The 26,357-nt window shown below is 42.1% G+C and overlaps 1 protein-coding gene and 1 pseudogene across 1 annotated transcript; one reads left to right on the top strand and one right to left on the bottom strand.

Moving 5' to 3' along the window:
- Window positions 1-25,988, top strand: part of LOC139830372 (disease resistance protein Pik-2-like) — a 36,579-nt pseudogene extending 10,591 nt beyond the window's left edge.
- On the bottom strand, window positions 901-6,341 carry LOC127297497 (uncharacterized). The gene is made up of 2 exons (XM_051327819.2): window positions 6,054-6,341; window positions 901-5,260 (listed from the first exon to the last, which is right to left on the bottom strand). The coding sequence occupies exons 1-2, from the start codon at window positions 6,324-6,326 to the stop codon at window positions 4,136-4,138; spliced, it is 1,398 nt and encodes a 465-aa protein (XP_051183779.2). The 5' UTR covers window positions 6,327-6,341; the 3' UTR covers window positions 901-4,135.
- Window positions 25,989-26,357: the final 369 nt, after the last annotated feature.

Below are 26,357 nucleotides of genomic sequence, written 5' to 3'. Positions count from 1 at the left end.
ACGATACGGAAAACCTTCCGAGACGCCGCCGCCGCCGATCCCATCTCGGGGGATCCAGAGATCGCCTCCGGCACCTGCCGGAGAGGGGAATCATCTCCCGGAGGACTCTACGCCGCCATGGTCGCCTCCGGTGTGATGTGTGAGTAGTCTACCCCTGGACTATGGGTCCATAGCAGTAGCTAGATGGTTGTCTTCTCCCCATTGTGCTATCATTGTCGGATCTTGTGAGCTGCCTAACATGATCAAGATCATCTATCTGTAATTCTATATGTTGCGTTTGTTGGGATCCGATGAATAGAGAATACTTGTTATGTTGATTATCAAAGTTATGTCTATGTGTTGTTTATGATCTTGCATGCTCTCCGTTATTAGTAGATGCTCTGGCCAAGTTGATGCTAGTAACTCCAAGAGGGAGTATTTATGCTCGATAGTGGGTTCATGTCTCTGTGAATCTGGAGGAGTGACAAGAACCACTAAGGTTACGGATGTCTTTGTTGCCACTAGGGATAAAACATTGGTGCTATGTTCACGGATGTAGTAACGGATTCCATTACGCGCATTACTTGACGCATTTGTCTGTTGTTAGCAACTTAATACTGGAGGGGGTTCGGATGATAACCTGAAGGTGGACTTTTTAGGCATAGATGCAGTTGGATGACGGTCTATGTACTTTGTCGTAATGCCCAATTAAATCTCACTATACTCATCATGATATGTATGTGCATGGTCATGCTCTCTTTATTTGTCAATTGCCCAACTGTAATTTGTTCACCCAACATGCTGTTCGTCTTATGGGAGAGACACCTCTAGTGAACTGTGGACCCCGGTCCAATTCTCTTTACTGAAATACAATCTCTTGCCATCTTTGTTCTCTTGTTTTCGCAAACAATCATCTTCCACACAATACGGTTAACTCTTTGTTACAGCAAGCCGGTGAGATTGACAACCTCACTGTTTCGTTGGGGCAAAGTACTTTGGTTGTGTTGTGCAGGTTCCACGTTGGCGCCGGAATCCCTGGTGTTGCGCCGCACTACATCCCGCCGCCATCAACCTTCAACGTGCTTCTTGGCTCCTCCTGGTTCGATAAACCTTGGTTTCTTTCTGAGGGAAAACTTGCTGCTGTGCGCATCATACCTTCCTCTTGGGGTTGCCCAACGAACGTGTGAAATACACGCCATCACCCTAACAATCTTATACTATTACATGACCAATCTCATCCAATCCCTACCATCCCCTTCAGCCTACAGCGGGGGAATTACTCACACATGGATGGGGGAAACATGGCTGGTCGATGGAGATGCGTCGGTGGTGATGGTGGCGATGATCTCCTCCAATTCCCCGTCCCGGCGGAGTGCCAGAACGGAGACTTCTGGCTCCCGAGACGGAGTTTCGCGATGTGGCGGCGTTCTGGAGGGTTTCTGGCGACTTCGACTTTTTTTTCGTGCGTTTTTAGGTCGAAGGCAATAAGTAGTCCGAAGGAGCGCGTCGGGGGCCGACCGAGGCCGCCACACACTAGGGCCGCGTGGGCCCGCGCGGCCCTAGTGTGTGGGGCCCTCGGACCCCCACCTGGCTCGCCCTTCTGGCTCCGCCAATATTCTGGGAAAATAGGACCTTCTGCATAAATTCCGAGGATTTTCCCGAAAGTTGGATTTCTGCACAAAAACGAGACACTGTAACGATTCTGCTGAAAACAGCGTTAGTCCGCGTTAGTTGCATCCAAAATACACAAATTAGAGGCAAAACAATAGCAAAAGTGTTCGGGAAAGTAGATACGTTTTGGACGTATCAACTCCCCCCAAGCTTAGCTTATTGCTTGTCCTCAAGCAATTCAGTTAACAACTGAGCGATAAAAGAATTTTCACGAACACATTTGTTCATATGATGTAAATATTCTCATGCTATGGCTAACACTTAGGCAGTTCATAATAAGATACATGCAAATAAGATCATCTAATAGCTATGTCAATCATGGAAAGGTACCAACAATTAATAATAAGCATCATGAATCATGTATATAAGCAGGATTGCAATGTTCATAAAAGAGTATGATAGAGTGGTGTCTCGCTTGCCCATATTTGATCAGCAAAACATAAATGTTCAGGCACCTCTGAAGTTCATAGAAAGACTAGAAATAGTGATTGCCAGAGATAAAAGCATCAAAGTTATACCACAATCAATCATATTTTGAGACAAGCATATTACACTAAGAATAACAGTTGTGCTCTCAAGAAAGTGCTCAAAGAAAGGATGGAGACACAACATAAAAGTAAAAGATTGACCCTTCGCAGAGGGAAGCAGGGATTAACATGCGCTAGAGCTTTTCATTTTTAAAACAGGAGTAAAATTGTTTTGAGAGGTGATTGTTGTTGTCAACGAATGGTAATGGGTACACCAACTACCTCGCCAACCGGACTTTCAAGAGCGGCTCCCATGAAGGACGTTATCTCTACCAGCAAGGTAGATCATCCCTCTTCTCTTTTGTTTACACACGTATTTTAGTTTTATTATGGGTGACACTCCCCCCAACCTTTGCTTACACAAGCCATGGCTAACCGAATCCTCGGGTGCCTTCCATCAATCACATACCATGGAGGAGTATCTATTTGCAAAATTAAGTTGCTTACTGATGAATCAAAGCAAAACATGTGAAGAGAATTATTAGTAAAGTTTGATTAATCGGGGCTGGGAACCCCATTGCCAGCTCTTTTTGCAAAATTATTGGATAAGCGGATGTGCCACTAGTCCATATGAAAGTCCGTCAAGAGTAAATGACAAGGTTGAAAGTTAAACACCACATACTTCCTCATGAGCTATGAAACATTAACACAAATTGAGAAGCATTTTGAAGGTTTAAAGGTAGCGCATAAGAATTTACTTGGAATGGTTTGAAATGCCATGCATAGGTATTTATGGTGGACACTTTGGAATAACTTGGTTTTCATGTGTTTGGAAGCACGAGCAGCGTTCCCGCTCAGTACAAGTGAAGGCTAGCAATAGACTAGGAAGCGACAATCAAGAGAGCAGTAACTGTCATAATCATGCTTGCGGCAAAATAAATTAACTGAGGCATAAAAGTGATACAAGAATTCTGAAGCAATGTAAATCATCGAGGCTTAATTGACTTTTGTTCAGTCATATGCATGCGTGAGCATGTGCCAAGTTAATTTAAACGAATTATTCAGAGGAGGATACCACAATATCATACCTATTTATGAATAAAACAATGCAAGCAAACATCCATGACATGCTACTCATATTAATAAATTGGAGCTAAACATGAGAGATCATGAACTACTAGACTTTCTTAAATGACATATACCTCACATGAACCAACTAAGCATGCTCACATGGATGAGTATATGTACAAAAAATGAAAACAAATAGAGTTCATACCAGCCTCTCACCACAATCAGATCGTCGAATATCGTCATTATTGCCCTTTCACTTGTGTAGCTTGGATAATATGAAATGAAAACCATGCTCCAGCCACCGAAGACCATTGAACTCATGATGAACTTTACAAACCAAAGAAGAACAGCAAATATTTTTGGTGTTTTCGAATTTGAGAACAAGAATAAAAAGAAGCAAGCGAACAAAGCAAAATCTTTTTGGGTTTTCTTATAGCAAACTAGCAATAGCAAATAAAGCGAAACAAATGCAAGAAACCAAAATAAACGAATGGTGAAGAGAAACAACAGAAATATTTTTGGTCTTTTTGTGTTTTGGGAAAGAAACAAAGTAAGAACAAGAAAATGAAAACTAAAAGAAACACAGAAAAGCAAGATGGCAGAAATCTGCCAAAACTTGACAGCAGTACAGTAATCGATTTTAAAGAAATTCTTAAGCTGCTCAACTCGAAAAGTGTTCAACTAATGAAAGTTAGATAAAAACCTGGGGAACATGCATAAAAATTGTCAGCTCAAAATAACATTCTGGCTGTGCGCACGAATTTTTTTAGTAACAGTCCAGAATCTGTTTTCAGGCAGCACTTCCCCAAATATCATCTCCCTCTCATTAGAAAACCACTCAAAGAAACTAAACAAGTATGTACAAGTATCCAGCAACCATAATATGCAAAGAATGAGTGATGCCGGTATACCTCCCCCCAAGCTTAGGCTTTTGGCCTAAGTGGAGATCAACCCCAGCGAGGGTCTGGGTTCCACGCCGGTGGATCATACATGGCGTAGTCATAATAAGGTCCCGTTGCAGAAGAAAAGCGTGGAGGCTCCTCATGCCCAACTTGATGCGAAGAACTCGCTGCATCGGATGACGAATCGAGGTGTTCCTCGTCCTCCTCCGTGTTGTCTCTTGCACGATGGCCTCCTCCCTCTATGTATGCATTAAGTGCACTTTCCGTGACTGACCAATCCTCCCTGGAATCAAGGTTAAACAGAGCAGGTGCATGCAATCCTACTAATTTTTCAGTTTTCTTAGTTATTCTCCAAGCTTTCTTGTAAAATGTTATTCTATAAGACAGGTTGCTCAAATTGGACGAATCAGAAACAAATTCATGCTTAATCATGGAGAATATGTCAAGTTTCTCTATGGGAAGTTGAATATCAAGATGGTGAGGTTCTACACCATGCATAGCTAATAAACGAGAGGCGATGAGACCTCCACAAATTCCTCCCTTCTCACGGTTAGTAGCAAGTCTGTTGGCTATCAAAGCACCCAAGTTGTAAGTCCTATCACTTTGTAATGCAGCAGCTAGAAAGGCTAGATCCTGGATAGATAACTTACTTCCATTCTTTCTAGCAAGAACGCACTTGGTGATGAAATAAGCAAAGTAACGAATAGCTGGGAGTTGAATGCTACTGATTTTACCACCATCCTCTGAGAAGCTTCTTTCATGACAAATCATCTTGAAGAGGTCCAAGAACTCTTGCGGCGATCCCCTTATCTTCTCGCATGATCCCCATTGCGGCACTCTGATTGCTGCACAAAAATCATTGAATGGCAAGTTGACAGTTTTATTATAAATTTTGTACTGAACCATGGGGTTAGATCGCGACCAATTGAATTTAAAATCCTGCACTACAGACATAGTCAGTTTTGCATATTGAAATGGTTCACCATCAACAAAATCATCCAACCCTGCACGAAAAATTAGACTTCGAACATCTTGCAAGATTCCTGCACTACTCATAAAATCCACGCACGGGTAGTAAGCGGGGTATACTCCTTCTTCGCGGTGAATTCTCATGACCGGTTGCACCTCCAATTCTTGTTGGTTGAGTTGGTGCCTACTCCCTTCCATTTTCTGAAATTTTTCAACAAACAATATAAAATTTGATTTGGTGACATATAATTGAGGAAAACTACCATAGGAACTTGCTAGAGTACTAATCATGCATCAAAACTAGTTTCTACCACTTAGAACAAGCATGCAAGCTCACTAAACATGTTACCTATAGCAGCAAAATATTCAAGATATACTCCACCAAACAAAATTCTACCTGGATAATCGAAGGAGTCACATACCGAAGAGAAAATGTGCCAAATTTCAGACAGAAATCTGGGCTGAGCAAAGAGATCGAGAAATCTGGAGCTCTTGAGCAAAAACGCGAGTGAGAGAAAGCTGGTGTCGATTTTTTCGGGAGAGAGAAGAGTGTGGGAGGAAGAGATGCTGAAGTGGGGCAAAGGGGGACCCACACACCAGGGTGGCGCGCCCCCCTTGCTGTCCGCGCCGGCCTGTGGGGTGCCACCCTGGGGTGCCCCACTGGTCATTCCCAGGTGCTCCCAGGTGCATTCTCGAAAAATAGGACCAACGGTATAATTTTTGTGAATTTTTGAAAACTTTGAAAAATGCACATTTCTGGGTATTAAGTTTATTATTACTGGCCAGGAAATTTTTTGAAATCTCTAATTAACTAAGGAACTTTACAAAACAAAAGTGCTACAACAAGTAGAACAAGTGGAGGAAGAAAGAAAGAGATGTTGTTTACCTCCTCTATGCATATAAAAAGTATTTGTTAACAAGGTTGATCAAGTCATGCCACCAAATAAATTTTACATAGCATAAGAAGAAATAAACCTCAAATCAATCATGTTACCTTGAATTGTATTGATATGGATCCAATCATAAGATTTTGATATCCTTCTTTAGGCTCATATATAGGACAATCGATAGTTCCAACTTTGATAGTTCTCACATTAGAAATAGTATTAACTCCACATACTTTATCAATCCTCTTGAGGAAATAGACGGTGTGCTCCCTGTCATCAACATTGAAAGTAACCTTTCCTTTATTGCAATCAATAACAGCCCCTGCGGTGTTAAGAAAAGGTCTCCCAAGAATAATAGACATATTATCATCTTCAGGCATTTCCAACACAACAAAAATCGATTAATATCAAGCAGTTATTAGTAACTTGAACAGGAACATCCTCACATATACCAACAGGAATAGCAGTAGATTTATCAGCCATTTGCAAAGATATATCAGTAGGTATCAACTTATCTAAGTAAAGTCTCTTATAAAGAGAAAAAGGCATAACACTAACACCGGCTCCCAAGTCACATAGAGCAGTTTTAACATAATTATTCTTAATAGAACAAGGAATAGTAGGTATACCTGGATCGCCCAACTTCTTTGGAACTTTGCCATTGAAAGAGTAATTAGCAAGCATAGTGGAAATTTCCTCATTGGGGATTTTCCTTTTGTTAGTAACAATATCTTTCATATACTTTGAATAAGGAGGCAATTTAATAGCATCAGTCAAAGGGATTTGCAAGAATAAAGGTTTCATCCAATCACAAAATTTATTATAGTGTTCTTCTTCCTTTGATTTTAGTTTCTTAGCAGGAAAAGGTATTTGCTTTTGCACCCAAGGTTCCCTTTCATTACCATGTTTCTTAGCAATAAGATCTTCTTTAGTATACTTTTTATTTTTATCTTGCTTTTCAGGTTCATCTTCAACTTCTTCTTTATCAGAAACATCATTCTTATCATTACCATTATTATTATCATGTTCATTACCACTTTCAGTTTCAGCATCGGAAATAGAAATACTATTAGGATCATTAACAGGTTCAGAGGATTCTACAACATTTTTATGTTTCTTCTTCTTTTTCTTAGAAGGAGCACTAGGTTCAATGCGTTGAGAATCTTGTTCAATTATTTTGGGATGCCCTTCAGGATATAGAGGATCCTGGGTAGAGACACCACCTCTAGTTGTTACTTCATAAGCATGTTTCTCTTTAGAATTATTTTTTAATAAGTCATTTTGCACTTTAGTAAGCTGATCAATTTTAGTTTGAACCATTTGAAAATGTTTAACAAGCATCTTAACATCATTGGAGGTTCTCTCCACAATATCATGCAAATTGCTAATAGCTTGAGAATTTTCCATTAGATGATTCTCTACTCTCATATTAAAATTTTCTTGCTTAACAATATAATTATCAAACTCATCTAAGCATTGCGCAGGAGGTTTTGAATACGGAATATCTTCCCTAGTAAAGCGCTGAAGGGAGTTTACCTCAATCATGGATGAAGGGGGAATTATCTCACATATTATAAACTATATCAAAGTTGAACCCTTTTGCCGTGAGGAGATCGATTTGAGCACTGTTTCCTCCACCGTTTCCTCCAACAGGACATGGCCACGTATAATTTTTTCACTGTAGACATCCAATGATTCCTGTAGATCCGGGAGGTTGGTTCAATTTCTTTTCTTTTTTTTCCTTGAAACAATTAGGGGTTACCGGGAGTCAGCCGGTCAATCCTTTATTTGCGGGCCGGTTGCCTCCTTTTCCTTCTATTCTGTTCACCTTCGATATCCGGTGTTACCGGTCTTGGCAGATCATGGGTGATTTGGGCCATCGTGAGTGTTCTCTTCACCACTTCACCCCACCATCAGCGGCGGTCAAAGCGGTGTGGACGCCAACCACCGAACAATCCAGGTTCTCCCCAATCCCCATCTCTCTCCCAGTCCACAATCCCCATCGGTGGTTTCTCTCTTCCTCCCCAATCCCCACCCCTGCCGGCCACATGCTCCACCTGGGGCGGACCGCCGACCCCCTCCACTCCCTCCCTGGCCGTTGTGAAGGCAACCGCGGCGCACTCCCAGGCCGAGCTCCTCGGGGGTTGATGGCAATGGCGTCAATTGCAGGCTACAACTCCCCATGAGCTCTCCGGTTGATCCGTCGCACGACGGCCAGCACCGTTTGCCGGCATCGGTTGTTTGTCCTCTTAATTTCTACAATTGTCTTGCGTTTTCGTTGTGGCCTTGAGGTGAATTTTTCTTCTAATGCACCCCTTCCTTTCAGTGCCAGCGCGCACCTACGAATATAGGCCGGCTGCGTCGCATGTTCGTGGGAGGCTGGCCGCTGGCCAGCCAGCCCCCCACCCTTCTGATGACTCCGTCCGCTCGCCTTCTGCTTGGCCTGTAGTGTTGGCTGATAAGCCGCGGTCACCTTCCATGGTTGTGCTGCTGGCCATAGGATGGCCTGCAGAGTGTGCTCCTGCGCGTTGTGCTTGGTCACGGACGAAGACTACAAAGGCGACGACGGTGTTGATTGGACCAGTAAGCTAGCTTCCCCTCCCCCTCTCAGCAACTACTTGGTGAGCTAGCTCTCTTCAAGATGCCTAATATCCAAAAAAAAAAGGGAAAGTGTCCACATGATTAGGCGGTGAGCTAGCTGTCCACTAGTGTTGCTTTCGGATCTTTGTAGGAAAAAAAAGATGGTATGGATTTAGATGGTCCTCTTAGATATCTACATCATGTTCTGGTTGATGTGGGATTCATTTTATAACCGTTGAAGTCTTTCCTATACAAGATTTTTATGGACAACCTATGAGTAACTAGAAAGAGGTAGAAGTACATCTTCGGTAGCAAAGCATCTTTATTTTTACTATGGTTTTGTCTCACATATTATCATCTTTTTTGTGCAAGGAAACAAGCATACAAAGTGACAACAACAAATGGAGAGACTTGGGACCTACCAATGCAGCAACTAAACAAAGGTATATTTTCAGATTATCTGCATATCAGCTATCCCAATTCAACATATATTTACTGTCTATAGTGCAACTCTGAGAAAGAAATTATCCAAGAAGTTGTTGCCAACTAAATAAGCCATGCTTCACTAAGTAATAATTCAGGATTAATTCCAGATAAATGATGGAGACCTTACCGAGAGGAAATATTTTCAAGATGAACTTCAGATGAATAATACATACCTTACCAAGAGAGGAAATATTAACTCCAGATTCTTCCTTGCAGGAAGCACAAGAGTTTGATCTAGAGAGTCAGAAAAGTCTCACCAAAGGTTTCAAAAGCAAGAACCTGAAGCAAAAGCAAGAACCTGAAGTGATGAACCAGACAATCTACTTGCTAGAAGAAACTGGTTGGACGCCGATGATGATGAGGGTTAACATCAGTAGTTGCAACAACTCCGGTACCGCTCGCGCCACGTCTACTCCGTTGGTATACATGGGCTCAAGTAGTCACAACAAAGCACGATTATCACTCATACAGTGAACGGCAAGATTGTCACAAGGCCACCTTCAGGTTGTACGAACTCATTGTTTAGTTTGACTTGGCGCTGCGGAACATATATATATATATATATACAAACAAAAAGCATTTGCATAGGTTGGTAATTGTCTTAGTAAGTTCTGTTCATTTCATGTTGCAAGTACAAGCTTGAGAGTTGAATAGAAATTTTACCTTGCCACTACGCTGAATACATGACCAAGCCATCTCAACAAGACAATGTGTGTATTTATCCTTCTTAAACTCAGTTACCAGCTCCAGGGATGAGGACCAATTCAGGATTTTGAGGAGCCAAAGAATGAACATGGCCATCTGAAAAATACCATGTGTCCAGGTCTCGAATGAGCATCACATCAGAGGAAAAGGGCAGCTTGAAAGACTCATATAGAATGTTCATACCTATAGATCAAAGCAAAATGAGAATTTAGACCTTAATAACCATGTCCAGCTGTACCTCAATAATCTACAAGGAAACCAAAATCAAAATGTTAACTTTCGACTTACATTCCTATGAGTGCAATAGTAGCAGCGATGTTTGACTATCATTAGCATCCTCATTGACAATAAATATTACAGGCACATTATATATTTTACATTGCCCGGCCACAGAGCTGCGGAGAGGGAAAGTCCAAAGGGTCCATTCTGCCGCCGCGCGACGACAACCATGCCTATCTTCATGAAGAAGGAGCTGTTGTGCTGTGTGCATCATCACGATGCAGAAGCCGGGTTTATCCCTTTTCAAAAAAAAAGAAGGAGCTGTTGTGGAGCACTCCCGGCAGGCGGCAGCGCAACCTGACGCACTAGAATTCCAATAATGTCCATCCTGCTGCAGCATAGGAAGGATGTCATTCCAGTGGAGCAGGAGCTGGAACGCGGCAGGGGACGGAAGAAACTGGGCTCTTCCATCTTTGAGGAAACAAGGTAATATCTTCTTCTATCCCCAGGTGCCACTGTTAATTGCACCCATGTTGTCCTTTTGGTGTGCAACATCAGCATCAAAGGATAAGAAAATTCAGTAGCAAGATGAAATAAGTTATGTTCTATTTTACGTGCTAAAAGATTCTGGTTTATTTAGTTTATGCATCCGAGAGCTGCACTTTGTTTGTAGACTTCTACAAAAGTAACAATGAAGAAGCAAAAGTGTATCTTTTTTATTGCAAATTGGTCTGACCAAGTTCCTTTTTACTGCTAATCCACACATGTAAAGTTTGTTTCCAGTTCTTACTTTCCCATGTAGTTTTCGTTAGTTTGATAAATATACAGTTCTGAATATGGCATAGCTACTTCTGTATCTCTAAAATAAGCTCGAAAGATCGCCTATGTTCTTTTTCTGTCTAATTTGTTTATCACAGTTTTCTTTGGTGCGTGATTTCCTTACCTAGAGAGACAAGACATTCCAGGTTCTGAGAACTGCATATAGAAACAAAATAAGTAGGAAGGCCAATTTCTTTTAGTACTAACCCAACCATGTACACCTGAGTTCTTACTTTACCATGTAGATTTGTTAGTTTAACCATTCTAAATGTACTGTTGCACAAGTGGTCCTCTATCTCGAAAATAAGCATGAAGGCCACCCTGTTTTTTTTCGTTTAATTTTTATTCGGTTGTTTCCTCAAGTGCAATAATTTTCTTTCTTAGGGACAGAACGTTCCAGATTTTGGGAGCTGCACAAAGAAACACCACGCCTACTCAGACGATTAGAGTGCAAAGCAATCTGATTACAATAGAATTCCGGTCTTGCAACACACGATAATAAAATTTCTCTCTGTAACTCTACCATCAAATCTTCCATCATTTCTCCCCACAGAATTGTAGTTATGGTTAGAAGATAAGCTTACCTTGGACGCGCGGTGCCATGAATGGCTGAAGAAGAAGTGCAGACCGGCTAGCGGGAGGTTAGCTCCCGCCCGCCTGGGCTGTCCATGCCATTAGCATCGCCTACCACCCTGCCCTCGATTCCTCTTCTTGCCCCAGTGCCTTTCTTTTGCCCTGCTCGCTTCCCTTTGCCCTTCTTGCATCTGTCACATCGCCTGCAGCACTTCTGGCGAGCTTAATTGTTGCTCGGCGGCATGCCGGCGACCATCGCCCAACCTTTCCCCCTATTATTCATGGCCGTGATGGCTCGATGGCTAGGTCTAGCGCCTGGACTGTCCGACAGCAGGAAAGCACCGTCGATTTAGATTCTGGCGAGCCTGCCTACTGCTCGCCGGCATGGCGGCGACCCGCACCGAACCTCCCCTTTCTTCTGTCTCTCTATATGTGCTGGTTCAGTGGCCAGCACTAGCACCTCGATCTCATCGACAAGAGGGAAACACCGCCGCTTTGGAAGCTTATCAAATAGCAACACGTGGAAGAAAAGGAACGAGTACATGGCACCGTGAAAATGCAACAGACAAGAAGAGGGTGGATCCTATTTGTCGTCCAGTGCGGCCCTGATCATCCGTGCCGCCTGAAGGGAAAAAGAGTTGGGCCAGGCCCATCAGTACGAGTGGGGTTTTCGGATTTTCCAGTTTTCGATGTTTCTTTTGGATTCTGCTGCTTTTTCGTTTTTCTACTGGTTTTCGTTGGTTTTTTCGTTCAACTTTTGTCTGAATTTTTTTTCAAGTTTGAAATTTTTAGATTTCAACATTTTATAAACCTTAACATTTTTTATCTGAAAACTTTTCAGGTTTGAACTTTTTAAAAATTTTAAAATTTTCCAAATTTAAAGATATTATTATTTTACTTCGTTTTTTTCTGCTGGTTTCTTCGGCTTCTATTGGTTTTCTTGGTTTTTCCGTTAAACTTCTCCAATTTTGAACTACGATTTTATTTTTAGTTTTGAACATTTTTTTAATATGACCATATTTTAATCTGAACATTCTCATATTCGAAATTTCAATATTTGAACATTTTTTTAAATTTAAATAGAAAGTTAGAAGAAAAGTGTAACATGGGCCGAGCCCATCTTGGCTTAGGGCAAAGTGATCCCTAGCACACCCAGTGCGTCCCCGACGGTTTTTCCCACATAAGGTAGAGAAAATGAGCCCCTCAAGAAAAGTAAGGATGCAAAAAAAAAAGTTAACACAACCGAAAAAAGTTAACACAACCGAAAAAACTCAAAGCTCAATCTATTGGTCTGGCCCATATTATCGGCCTTGCATCTAAGTGTACCAACTCTTGATTTCTTCAAAATTATTTAAGGATAGGTTAAAAAGTCTTTAAAAAGTGATTTCACTTCCGCTAAATAAAACATATTAATCGTTGATGGCTGAGAGGACATGGAACAACAACACTAACAATCTTACTAACCTACTTTATATTATTAATACAGTTTGTATATGTTGTCCTTTTAGCTTTCGTGTGACATTACCCGGTGTTATCAAATTTGCTTCAGTGGAATTTTGGTATGCTTTACCATTTCGTAAACGCGCGGCGTGACGCCGCGCTATCCTTCCTAGTATCTTCTATGGGAGGTAGATTCTTCACATCTTCAGATTTAATACCTTTCTCCTTGAGAGACTTCTTGGCTTCCCTCATATCTTCATCATTCAATTTAATTAAACCCCTCTTCTTCAATATTGGCGTTGGAATTGGTTCAGGCGTAGTCCAATCATCATGATTCCTACTATTTTAGCCAATAATTCTTCAGCTTAAATGCAGAGTTCTTTTCCTGAAAACACAACCAGCACAACTATCCAAATATGACCTAGACTCAATGGTTAGTCCACTATAAAATATATCAAGTAGATCATTCTTTTCTAAATCATGTCCAGGTCGAGCTCTGATAAGAGAACAAAATCTTGCCCAAGCCTCAGGCAATTTCTCTTCATCTCCCTGGTCAAATCTATAAATTTTCTGTAAAGCAACATGTTGAGCACTAGCAGGAAAGTATTTTCGAAAGAAAACATCACGCAAATCAGTTGGACTTTTAATAGAACCAGGAGGCAAATTATTATACCAAGTTTTAGCATCATCCTTTAATGAGAAAGAAAAAAATTTAGCGACAAAATAAGTACGCATCTTGACATCATCAGAAAACAAGCTACTCATAGAAGAAAGTTCAATCATGTGTTCTACAGCACTTTCTTTTTCAGTACCACAAAAGGGTGCTTTCTCTACAATAGCTATATGAGATAGATCAAGAGAAAAATCATAATATTTATCCTTAATGCATATAGGAGATGTGGCAAATTTAGGATCAGGAGATAACTTATGTCTAACAGTATATTGTGTGAGAAACTTTTTAATTTTGCTTGCATCAGCAGTAGCATTGCATCTATTAACAAAATCATCATTAAGCTCCACATAATCTTCATCAGGATCATCACTAGCATAATCAAGTTTAGGTGAATTAACAGGTGTAGTAGCATTAGGAGTTTCAGTATTTTCAATTTGTCTAGACCTAGCAATTGTAGCATCTAGAAAAGATCCCAATGAACCACTATCATCAAGCACAGCAGAAACATTATCAATATTATGAGAGTTTTCAGATTCAGCAGAAGTACCAGCAAGTGAAGCTTGTGACGGTGAAACAAGTTGACTTATCACAGATGGTGAATCAAGAGTAGCAGAGGTACTCAGAGTTGTACCTTTTCTTGTAGTGGATGGTAATATGGCGACTTTAGGATCGCGAGTTTTACCCATGATGGAGAATTTGCGGCGAACAATATCAATCCAAGTGAACTTCCAAATAAAGCTATGCTCCCCGGCAACGGCGCCAGAAAACAGTCTTGATAACCCACAAGTATAGGGGATCGCAGCAGTCTTCGCGGGTAGTAAAACCCAATTTATTGATTCAACACAAGGGGAGACTGATGCGTGTGGTTGGCACGTCCGTTGGGAACCCCAAGAGGAAGGTGTGATGCGCACAGCGGCAAGTTTCCCTCAGTAAGAAACCAAGGTTTAATCGGACCAGTAGGAGTCAAGAAGCACGTTGAAGGTTGATGGCGGCGAGATGTAGTGCGGCGCAACACCAGTGATTCCGGCGCCAACGTGGAACCTGCAAAACACAACCAAAGTACTTTGCCCCAACGAAACAGTGAGGTTGTCAATCTCACCGGCTTGCTGTAACAAAGAGTTAACCGTATTGTGTGGAAGATGATTGTTTGCGAAAAACAAGAGAACAAGTATTGCAGTAGATTGTATTTCAGTAAAGAGAATTGGACCGGGGTCCACAGTTCACTAGAGGTGTCTCTCCCATAAGACGAACAGCATGTTGGGTGAACAAATTACAGTTGGGCAATTGACAAATAAAGAGAGCATGACCATGCACATACATATCATGATGAGTATAGTGAGATTTAATTGGGCATTACGATAAAGTACATAGACCGTCATCCAACTGCATCTATGCCTAAAAAGTCCACCTTCAGGTTATCATCCGAACCCCTTCCAGTATTAAGTTGCAAACAACAGACAATTGCATTAAGTATGGTGCGTAATGTAACTAGTGACTACATCCTTGAACATAGCACTAATGTTTTATCCCTAGTGGCAACAGCACAACACAACCTTAGAACTTTCTCACATCGTCCTGTGTCAATGCGAGCATGAACCCACTATCGAGCATAAGTACTCCCTCTTGGAGTTAATAGCAAAAACTTGGCCAGAGTATCTACTAGTAACGGAGAGCATGCAAGATCATAAACAACACATAGATATAACTTTGATAATCAACATAACAAGTATTCTCTATTCATCGGATCCCAACAAACGCAACATATAGAATTACACATAGATGATCTTGATCATGTTAGGCAGCTCACAAGATCCGACAATGATAGCACAATGGGGAGAAGACAACCATCTAGCTACTGCTATGGACCCATAGTCCAGGGGTAGACTACTCACACATCACACCGGAGGCGACCATGGCGGCGTAGAGTCCTCCGGAGATGATTCCCCTCTCCGGCAGGTGCCGGAGGCGATCTCCTGGATCCCCCGAGATGGGATCGGCGGCGGCGGCGTCTCTGGAAGGTTTTCCGTATCGTGGCTCTCGGTACAGGGGGTTTCGTCACGGAGACTTTTTATAGGCGGAAGGGCAGGTCAAGAGGCGGCACGGGGGCCCCACACCACAGGGCCGCGCGGCCAAGGGGGGGGCGCGCCGCCCTAGGGTGTGGCCCCTCCGTGGCCCCTCTTCGTCTCTCCTTCGGACTTCTGGAAGCTTCGTGAGAAAATAGGCCCCTGGGCTTTGATTTCGTCCAATTCCGAGAATATTTCCTTACTAGGATTTCTGAAACCAAAAACAGCAGAAACAAAGAATCGGCACTTCGGCATCTTGTTAATAGGTTAGTTCCGTAAAATGCACGAATATGACATAAAGTGTGCATAAAACATGTAGATAACATCAATACTGTGGCATGGAACATAAGAAATTCTCGATACGTCGGAGACGGAGCGGCATCCCCAAGCTTAGTTACGCTCGTCCCGAGCAGGTAAAACGATAACACGGATAATTTACGGAGTGACATGCCATCATAATCTTGATCATACTATTTGTAAAGCATATGTAGTGAATGCAGCGATCAAAACATTGTATATGACATGAGTAAACAAGTGAATCATATAGCAAAGACTTTTCATGAATAGCACTTCAAGACAAGCATCAATAAGTCTTGCATAAGAGTTAACTCATAAAGCAATAATTCAAAGTAAAGGCATTGAAGCAACACAAAAGAAGATTAAGTTTCAGCGGTTGCTTTCAACTTGTAACATGTATATCTCATGGATATTGTCAACATAGAGTAATATAATAAGTGCAATAAGCAAGTATGTAGGAATCAATGCACAGTTCACACAAGTGTTTGCTTCTTGAGGTGGGGAGAAATAGGTGAACTGACTCAACATTGAAAGTAAAAGAATAGTCCTCCATAGAGGAAAAGCATCGATTGCTATATTTGTGCTAGAGCTTTGATTTTGAAAACATGAAACAATTTTGTCAACGGTAGTAATAAAGCATATGCATCATGTAAATTATATCTTATAAGTTGCAAGCCTCATGCATAGTGTACTAATAGTGCCCGCACCTTGTCCTAATTAGCTTGGACTACCGGATCATCACAATGCATTGTTTTTACCAAGTGTCACAAAGGGGTACCTCTATGCCGCCTGTACAAAGGTCTAAGGAGAAAGCTCGCATTGGATTTCTCGCTATTGATTATTCTTCAACTTAGACATCCATACCGGGACAACATAGACAACAGATAATGGACTCCTCTTTTATGCATAAGCATATACCAACAATTAATAATTTTCTCATTTGAGATTTGAGGATTGTTGTCCAAAATCAAACTTCCACCATGGAGCATGGCTTTAGTTAGCGGCCCAATGTTCTTCTCTAACATATGCATGCTTAACCATATGGTGGTAGATCTCTCTTACTTCAGACAAGACGGACATGCATAGCAACTCACATGAAATTCAACAATGAATAGTTGATGGCGTCCCCAGTGAACATGGTTATCGCACAACAAGCAACTTAATAAGAGATAAAGTGCATAATTACATATTCAATACCACAATAGTTTTTAAGCTATTTGTCCCATGAGCTATATATTGCAAAAGTGAATGATGGAATTTTAAAGGTAGCACTCAAGCAATTTACTTTGGAATGGCGGAAAATACCATGTAGTAGGTAGGTATGGTGGACACAAATGGCATAGTGGTTGGCTCAAGTATTTTGGATGCATGAGAAGTATCCCCTCTCGATACAAGGTTTAGGCTAGCAAGGCTTATTTGAAACAAACACAAGGATGAACCGGTGCAGCAAAACTCACATAAAAGACATATTGAAAACATTATAAGACTCTACACCGTCTTCCTTGTTGTTCAAACTCAATACTAGAAATTATCTAGACCTTAGAGAAACCAAATATGCAAACCAAATTTTAGCATGCTCTATGTATTTCTTCATTAATGGGTGCAAAGCATATGATGCAAGAGCTAAATCATGAGCACAACAATTGCCAAGTATCACATTACCCAAGACATTTATAGCAATTACTACATGTATCATTTTCCAATTCCAACCATATAACAATTTAACGAAGGAGAAACTTCGCCATGAATACTATGAGTAGAAACCAAGGACATACTTGTCCATATGCTACAGCGGAGCGTGTCTCTCTCCCATACAATGTGAATGCTAGGATCCATTTTATTCAAACAAAACAAAAAACAAAAACAAACCGACGCTCCAAAAAAAAGCACATAAGATGTGATGGAATAAAAATATAGTTTCAGGGGAGGAACCTGATAATGTTGTCGATGAAGAAGGGGATGCCTTGGGCATCCCCAAGCTTAGACGCTTGAGTCTTCTTGATATATGCAGGGGTGAACCACCGGGTGCATCCCCAAGCTTAGAGCTTTCACTCTCCTTGATCATGTTGCATCATACTCCTCTCTTGATCCTTGAAAACTTCCTCCACACCAAACTCGAAACAACTCATTAGAGGGTTAGTGCACAATATAAATTGACATATTCAGAGGTGACACAATCATTCTTAACACTTCTGGACATTGCATAATGCTACTGGACATTAATGGATCAAAGAAATTCATCCAACATAGCGAAAGAGGCAATGCGAAATAAAAGGCAGAATCTGTCAAAACAGAACAGTTCATATTGATGAATTTTAAAATGGCACCAGACTTGCTCAAATGAAAATGCTCAAATTGAATGAAAGTTGCGTACATATCTGAGAATCATGCACGTAAATTGGCTTAATTTTCTGAGCTACCTACAGGGAGGTGGACTCAGATTCGTGACAGCAAAGAAATCTGGAACTGTGCAGTAATCCAAATCTAGTACTTACTTTTCTATCAACGGCTTAACTTGGCACAACAAAACACAAAACTAAGATAAGGAGAGGTTGCTACAGTAGTAAACAACTTCCAAGACACAAAATAAAAACAAAGTACTGTAGGTAAAAACATGGGTTGTCTCCCAAGAAGTTCTTTCTTTATAGCCATTAAGATGGGCTCAGCAGTTTTGATGATGCACTCGCAAGAAATAGTATTTGAAGCAAAAGAGAGCTTCAAGAGGCAAATTCAAAACACATTTAAGTCTAACATGCTTCCTATGAAGAGGAATCTTGTAAATAAACAAGTTCAAGAAGCATAATGCAACAAGCGTAGAAAGATAAAACAAGTGTAGCTTCAAAAATTTCAGCACATAGAGAGGTGTTTTAGTAACATGAAAATTTCTACAACCATATTTTCCTCTCTCATAATAACTTTCAGTAGCATCATGAGCAAACTCAACAATATAACTATCACATAAAGCATTCTTATCATGAGTCTCATGCATAAAATTATTACTCTCCACATAAGCATAATCAATTTTATTAGTTGTAGTGGGAGCAAATTCAACAAAGTGGCTATCATCATATATAGGAGGCATATTGTAATCATAAAAGAAAATTTTCTCCTCAATGCTTGGGGGACTAAAAAGATCATGCTCATCAAAGCCAGCTTCCCCAAGCTTAGAATTTTCCATAGCATTAGCAACAATGGTGTTCAAAGCATTCATAGTAATAACATTCCCATTAGCATGCATATAAAGTTCCATGGGTTTTTTAATTCTCTCTTCAAATACATCATGTCCTAATTCAAGATAAAGTTCATAAATATCTCTCATATTTTTGTTGTTTTCCATTATGCTTAACTAGTGAAATAAAAACATGCATGATATTAAGTAAAGTAAAACAAGTAACTAATTTTTTTGTGTTTTTGATATAGCAAACAAGATAGCAAATAAAGTAAAACTAGCAACTAATTTTTTTGTGTTTTGATTTAGTGCAGCAAACAAAGTAGTAAATAAAACTAAGCAAGACAAAAACAAAGTAAAGAGATTGAGAAGTGGAGACTCCCCTTGCAGCGTGTCTTGATCTCCCCGGCAACGGCGCCAGAAATTTGCTTGATGCGTGTGGTTGGCACGTCCGTTGGGAACCCCAAGAGGAAGGTGTGATGCGCACAGCGGCAAGTTTCCCTCAGTAAGAAACCAAGGTTTCATCGGACCAGTAGGAGTCAAGAAGCACGTTGAAGGTTGATGGCGGCGAGATGTAGTGCGGCGCAACACCAGTGATTCCGGCGCCAACGTGGAACCTGCAAAACACAACCAAAGTACTTTGCCCCAACGAAACAGTGAGGTTGTCAATCTCACCGGCTTGCTGTAACAAAGAGTTAACCGTATTGTGTGGAAGATGATTGTTTGCGAGAAAACAGTAGAACAAGTATTGCAGTAGATTGTATTTAAAGAGAATTGGACCGGGGTCCACAGTTCACTAGAGGTGTCTCTCCCATAAGACGAACAGCATGTTGGGTGAACAAATTACAGTTGGGCAATTGACAAATAAAGAGAGCATGACCATGCACATACATATCATGATGAGTATAGTGAGATTTAATTGGGCATTACGACAAAGTACATAGACCGTCATCCAACTGCATCTATGCCTAAAAAGTCCACCTTCAGGTTATCATCCGAACCCCTTCCAGTATTATGTTGCAAACAACAGACAATTGCATTAAGTATGGTGCGTAATGTAACTAGTGACTACATCCTTGAACATAGCACTAATGTTTTATCCCTAGTGGCAACAAAGACAACACAACCTTAGAACTTTCTGTCATCGTCCCGGTGTCAATGCGAGCATGACCCCACTATCGAGCATAAGTACTCCCTCTTGGAGTTAATAGCAAAAACTTGGCCAGAGTATCTACTAGTAACGGAGAGCATGCAAGATCATAAACAACACATAGATATAACTTTGATAATCAACATAACAAGTATTCTCTATTCATCGGATCCCAACAAACGCAACATATAGAATTACAGATAGATGATCTTGATCATGTTAGGCAGCTCACAAGATCCGACAATGATAGCACAATGGGGAGAAGACAACCATCTAGCTACTGCTATGGACCCATAGTCCAGGGGTAGACTACTCACACATCACACCGGAGGCGACCATGGCGGCGTAGAGTCCTCCGGGAGATGATTCCCCTCTCCGGCAGGGTGCGGAGGCGATCTCTGGATCCCCGAGATGGGATCGGCGGCGGCGGCGTCTCTGGAAGGTTTTCCGTATCGTGGCTCTCGGTGCGGGGGTTTCGTCACGGAGACTTTTTATAGGCGGAAGGGCAGGTCAAGAGGCGGCACGGGGCCCCACACCACAGGGCCGCGCGGCCAAGGGGGGCCGCGCCGCCCTAGGGTGTGGCCCCTCCGTGGCCCCTCTTCGTCTCTCCTTCGGACTTACGGAAGCTTCGTGAGAAAATAGGCCCCTGGGCTTTGATTTCGTCCAATTCGAGAATATTTCCTTACTAGGATTTCTGAAACCAAAAACAGCAGAAAACAAAGAATCGGCACTTCGGCATCTTGTTAATAGGTTAGTTCCAGAAAATGCACGAATATGACATAAAGTGTGCATAAAATATGTAGATAACATCAATAATGTGGCATGGAACATAAGAAATTATCGATACGTCGGAGACGTATCAGAGACAAAGAATACTTGAAAGCCTTAACAGCGGAGTTGTCAATTCAGCTGCACCTGGAAACAGACTTGCTCGCAAGAGTTTATCGATAATGTGATTTTATAGCGATGGCAGTAGTGAAATAATAGCAAGCAGAGTAACAGAGACAACAGTAGTGATTATAGTAAACAAGGGATTAAAATACTGTAGGCACGGGGACGGATAACGGGCGTTGCATGGATGAGAGAAACTCATGTAACAATCAAGCAGGGCATTTGCAGATAATAATAAAACGGTGTCCAAGTACAAAGCAATCAATAGGCATGTGTTCCAATTATAGTCGTACGTGCTCGCAATGAGAAACTTGCACAACATCTTTTGTCCTACCAGCCGGTGGCAGCCGGGCCTCAAGGGAATCTACTGGATATTAAGGTACTCCTTTTAATAGAGTACCGGAGCAAAGCATTAACACTCCGTGAACACATGTGATCCTCACATCACTACCATCCCCTCCGGTTGTCCCGATTTCTGTCACTTCGGGGCCATTTGTTCCGGACAGCGACATGTGTATACAACTTGCACGTAAGACCATAAACAATGAATATCATGATGAAATAATAACATGTTCAGATCTGAGATCATGGCACTCGGGCCCTAGTGACAAGCATTAAGCATAACAAGTTGCAACAATATCATCAAAGTACCAATTACGGACACTAGGCACTATGCCCTAACAATCTTATACTATTACATGACCAATCTCATCCAATCCCTACCATCCCCTTCAGCCTACAGCGGGGGAATTACTCACACATGGATGGGGGAAACATGGCTGGTCGATGGAGATGCGTCGGTGGTGATGGTGGCGATGATCTCCTCCAATTCCCCGTCCCGACGGAGTGCCAGAACGGAGACTTCTGGCTCCCGAGACGGAGTTTCGCGATGTGGCGGCGTTCTGGAGGGTTTCTGGCGACTTCGACTTTTTTTCGTGCGTTTTTAGGTCGAAGGCAATAAGTAGTCCGAAGGAGGGCGTCGGGGGCCGACCGAGGCTGCCACACACTAGGGCCGCGCGGGCCCCTCCTGGGCCGCACCGGCCTAGTGTGTGGGGCCCTCGGGCCCCCACCTGGCTCGCCCTTCTGGCTCCGCCAATATTCTGGGAAAATAGGACCTTCTGCATAAATTCCGAGGATTTTCCCGAAAGTTGGATTTCTGCACAAAAACGAGACACCAGAACAGTTCTGCTGAAAACAGCGTTAGTCCGCGTTAGTTGCATCCAAAATACACAAATTAGAGGCAAAACAATAGCAAAAGTGTTCGGGAAAGTAGATACGTTTTGGACGTATCAAGAAGCCAGGAAGGAAACAAGTTAAAACAAGAAAGGGACAATTTGAAGTTCCAGCACCAAGAGACACTTCTAGGATGGCCAATATTACTTGCAGCAACTGCAAGGTTGTTGGCCATAGGTACACTAGTTGCCAGGCACCTCTGAAGCCACAGCTGCAAGTTAGGAAGAATAAGCACCAGGTAAAAATATTTGTATGTTTAAGCCATGTACACTACTTGCTTTTGAACAATATTCACTTAATTTGAATGTTTATAGAGTACAAGGCAAATTGATGAGGCACCTCCACCAGCACCTGCACCTCCAACAGCAAGAGCAGCACCAGCAGCTCCAATAGGCAGAGCAACACCAGCAGCTCCAAGAGGCAGAGCAGCAGCAGCAGCTCCAAGAGGCAGAGCAGCACCAGCAGCTCCAAGAGGCAGAGCAGCACCAGCAGGTCCAAGATTTTCTGCACCAAGAACAAGCACTGCTTCTGCTCCTGATGTCCCAAGGAGGGTTAGTGGAAGGAAGAGACTTCTAACAGGTAGGATGAAGGGCTATCTGACAGCTGGGAAGTTTACATATCGCCAGGATCCACCTCGCTCCCCGATGCATAACCTGATGTTTAAGCATGTTTAAGACTCTGTTGTCAGTGCATTGGTCCAAACTATGTTGTCATTTCAAATTTGAGACTATGTTGTACTGTATGGGTGAAACTATATATGTGTGCACCTGTTAAGACTATGTTCTAAAATGATGGTCCAAACTATCTTGCTGATCATGTATGTTGTTTCAAAATGTTGCAATTGATGCTCTTAAGATTTAGTTTCAGACTATGTTGGTAGTTGTTGTTTTTATTTACATAACCATAGAGCCTCTCGAGGGTTTTACATAACCATAGAGCCTCTCGATGATCCAAAATGGTCGACAACTCTCGCAAAACCCTCGAGGGTTTTACATAACCATAGAGCCTCTCGATGATCCAAAATAGTTGACAACTCTCGGAAAACCCTCGAGGGTTTTACATAACCATAGAGCCTCTCGATGATCCAAAATGGTCGACAACTCTCGGAAAACCATCGAGGCTTCTTAAAACCACATACATGATCTATATGGGCTAAAATAGTCGATAACCCTCGGAAAACCCTCGAGGCTTCTTAAAAGCACATACATGATCTATATGACCTAAAATAGTCGATAACCCTCGGAAAACCATCGAGGCTTCTTAAAACATCATACATGATATATATGAGCTAAAATAGCCGATAACCCTCGGAAAACCCTCGAGGCTTCTTAAAAGCACATACATGATCTATATGACCTAAAATAGTCGATAACCCTCGGAAAACCATCGAGGCTTCTTAAAACATCATACATGATCTATATGAGCTAAAATAGCCGATAACCCTCGGAAAACCCTCGAGGCTTCTTAAAAGCACATACATGATCTATATGACCTAAAATAGTCGATAACCCTCGGAAAACCATCGAGGCTTCTTAAAACATCATACATGATCTATATGAGCTAAAATAGCCGATAACCCTCGGAAAACCATCGAGGCACATACATGATCTATATGGGCTAAAATAGTCGATAACCCTCGAAAAACCATCGAGGCTGCTTAAAACCACATACATGATCTATATGAGCTAAAATAGTCGATAACCCTCGAAAAACCATCGAGGCTTCTAAAATTTACAGTTGAACACACAGTTAAACACACACAGAGTTATAAACCAACACAAGATTCAACATAACAACACGAGTACATAGAGTTCAATGGAACAATACTAACTATTCATAATAGGGGTACATGGAGTTCAATACTAGAGCACTAACAGTTCATAGGGCTACAAATACTTATGGGTAGACAGTACTACATCACTGTCACATCTTACTGCTCACATATCTGCTTGATCTTGACCAACTTGTCATTCCTAGCACTGCTCAACTTAAACAGATCAAATAGCTGATACTCTAGCTTCTTCTTCTCTTCCTTCAGCAACAAAGTTTCTTCCTCCATCAGCTTCATCTTTCTGTCATCAGCAATCTTGCCCTCTTTCAGCTTAGCCACTTCATCATGGGCTTTCATCAGCTCATTTTCAAGTTTAGTCTTATTCTCCCTCAACTTTTCCTCATCACTACCATTCATTATCTTGTCATAGTTTGCTTGCATAACCTGCCTCTGAGTATCATTCATAAACTTGGAAACATCAGCCATCAGGCTGGAATACTTCTTCTCCACCTTTATCCTCTCTTCATTCAAATCTTTCACAATCTTGCCATTCTCAATCTTCTCATCCAGAAGTGCATTATGCATGTCATGGTACATTCCCCACAGCTTCAGCAATGTGTTCTTCATTGGCTGTGGCCACTCATCATCAAGCCAAGAGTGGAAGCCACAATTCTCAATGTACTGCATCTTAAAATTATTTATTTCATCAGTACTACATAGCAGACATGGAATTATTCACACAAATGGACTTATTCAGAGTTAATGCTTGTTATTTCAATTATTCATAGGCACTGGAGTGCATTTATTCATAGAAATGCAACTATTTATTTCTTTACTACTACATAGCATACATGCAATTATTCACACAAATGGACAATTAGTACTGCAATTACTCTGGGTCATTTTATCGATCAACTCATTGCCAAATTAGAAACAGAGCTACTGCTACAGAGCTACTGCTAGAGAGTTTGAAGTGTGAGCAACATACCCCTTCCACAGAACACATGTAGAAGCGACGGCCGCTGTTCGTTCCTTCAAAAGCGACACGCTTCACCGGCTCCTTCTGGTGGAGGCGGCACACCTCCGGGCAACCTGCCGCCAAACCCGTGAAGGTTGGTTCGTCCCAGCTGTCTGGGCAGTAGTCCATAGGTGCGAAGTCCTAATTACAAACAAAACCTTCTCAATTCCACCAAATCGACCAGAAAAGGAGAGGAAATTGACAAAAATCAAAATTCCCAAATCTGCCCAAACCCTAACCCTAGATGCAGAGGAAAGAGCTACTTACCCCTGGCCAGGAAAGAGCCGTGCTCGACGACTCGCCATCGTTCCAATTGGGCATTGACGGCCGGCGGGCAAAAAATGCGGCGGCGGCGGCAAGAATTGCGGCGGCGGCGGCGGGAGCAGAGTGACTGGAGAGGATACTGAGGGAGAGTGACGGGAGGGAGAGGTCGTAACGTTTCTTTTACACATCCGCGCGTGGAGGGGCCCACGTCCGACCGGCGATGGCCGTTTTCTCCTTCCGTCAAACTTTAGACACGTCAGCACAGTGGGTCGGGTCAGATGGTCAGATTCAGTGTCAATTTGTTGCAAACTCGTCATTTGGGTGTTCGGCAAAAAACCAACTCAAATGTGGTGGTTTTTTGTCCCGCAAACCAAAAGTGGTGGTCTTTGGTAAATTTGGCCACCAATGTGGTGGTTTTATGCTATTCACTCCCATGTTTGGCATCAATGAAGAGAGGAGCACGACGAGGAAGCAGGACAGGGCAAGCGTGGATCTTGTCCAACTGATCAACACGAGTGGCGATGATCTCAGAGTGATCTCGGTGTGGGGAGCAGGTGGTGGCGTCGGGCAGACATCCGCCATCCGGGCTGCCTATGAAAGCCCAAACGTGAAGCTGAATTTTCCATGCCGGGCATCAGAACAATGGAGGCTGCTCTTGAGGAATCTCATCTCGTTGGGCGAGATAACATAAAATCGGACATCATCAAACTAATGTTAAATCAAGCTAGCCCAACATTTCAGGTCATCTCGGTGTGGGGTATGGGTGGTCTTGGAAAAACCACTGTGATCAAAGATATCTACCAAATTAAGCCAAGAGCTCAGTGGAACATTTGAAAAGCGTGCCTGCGTCACGGTCATGCGTCCGTTCATGCTTGAGATGCTCCTAGGGAGCATAGTTATGCAGCTAGATGCAGAGCCTGCTGAGAAGGATGTGGCGGGTTTGTTGGGTAGCACAAAGAGAGCATTACTTTTGATGAATCTTGGAGAGGAGTTGGCCAGGCATTTAGATACAAAGAGGTTCTCGATGATGTATCATGTAATGTTGAATGGGACCTCATAA

Source organism: Lolium perenne, chromosome 4, assembly GCF_019359855.2.
Source record: "Lolium perenne isolate Kyuss_39 chromosome 4, Kyuss_2.0, whole genome shotgun sequence".
Lineage (NCBI taxonomy): Eukaryota > Viridiplantae > Streptophyta > Magnoliopsida > Poales > Poaceae > Lolium > Lolium perenne.
The sequence above is the reverse complement of the archived record's forward strand: the minus strand, read 5'-3'. Positions and strand labels throughout refer to the sequence as shown.

What these genes read in the sequence shown, in the direction of transcription:
- LOC127297497 (XM_051327819.2), bottom strand. Translation starts at nt 6,326, where the DNA reads ATGCCTGAAGATGATAATATGTCTATTATTCTTGGGAGACCTTTTCTT. An exon ending in CCATATCAATACAATTCAAG is followed by an intron (nt 5,261 to 6,053) that starts GTAACATGATTG and finishes GAAAAATTTCAG; the next exon opens with AAAATGGAAGGGAGTAGGCA.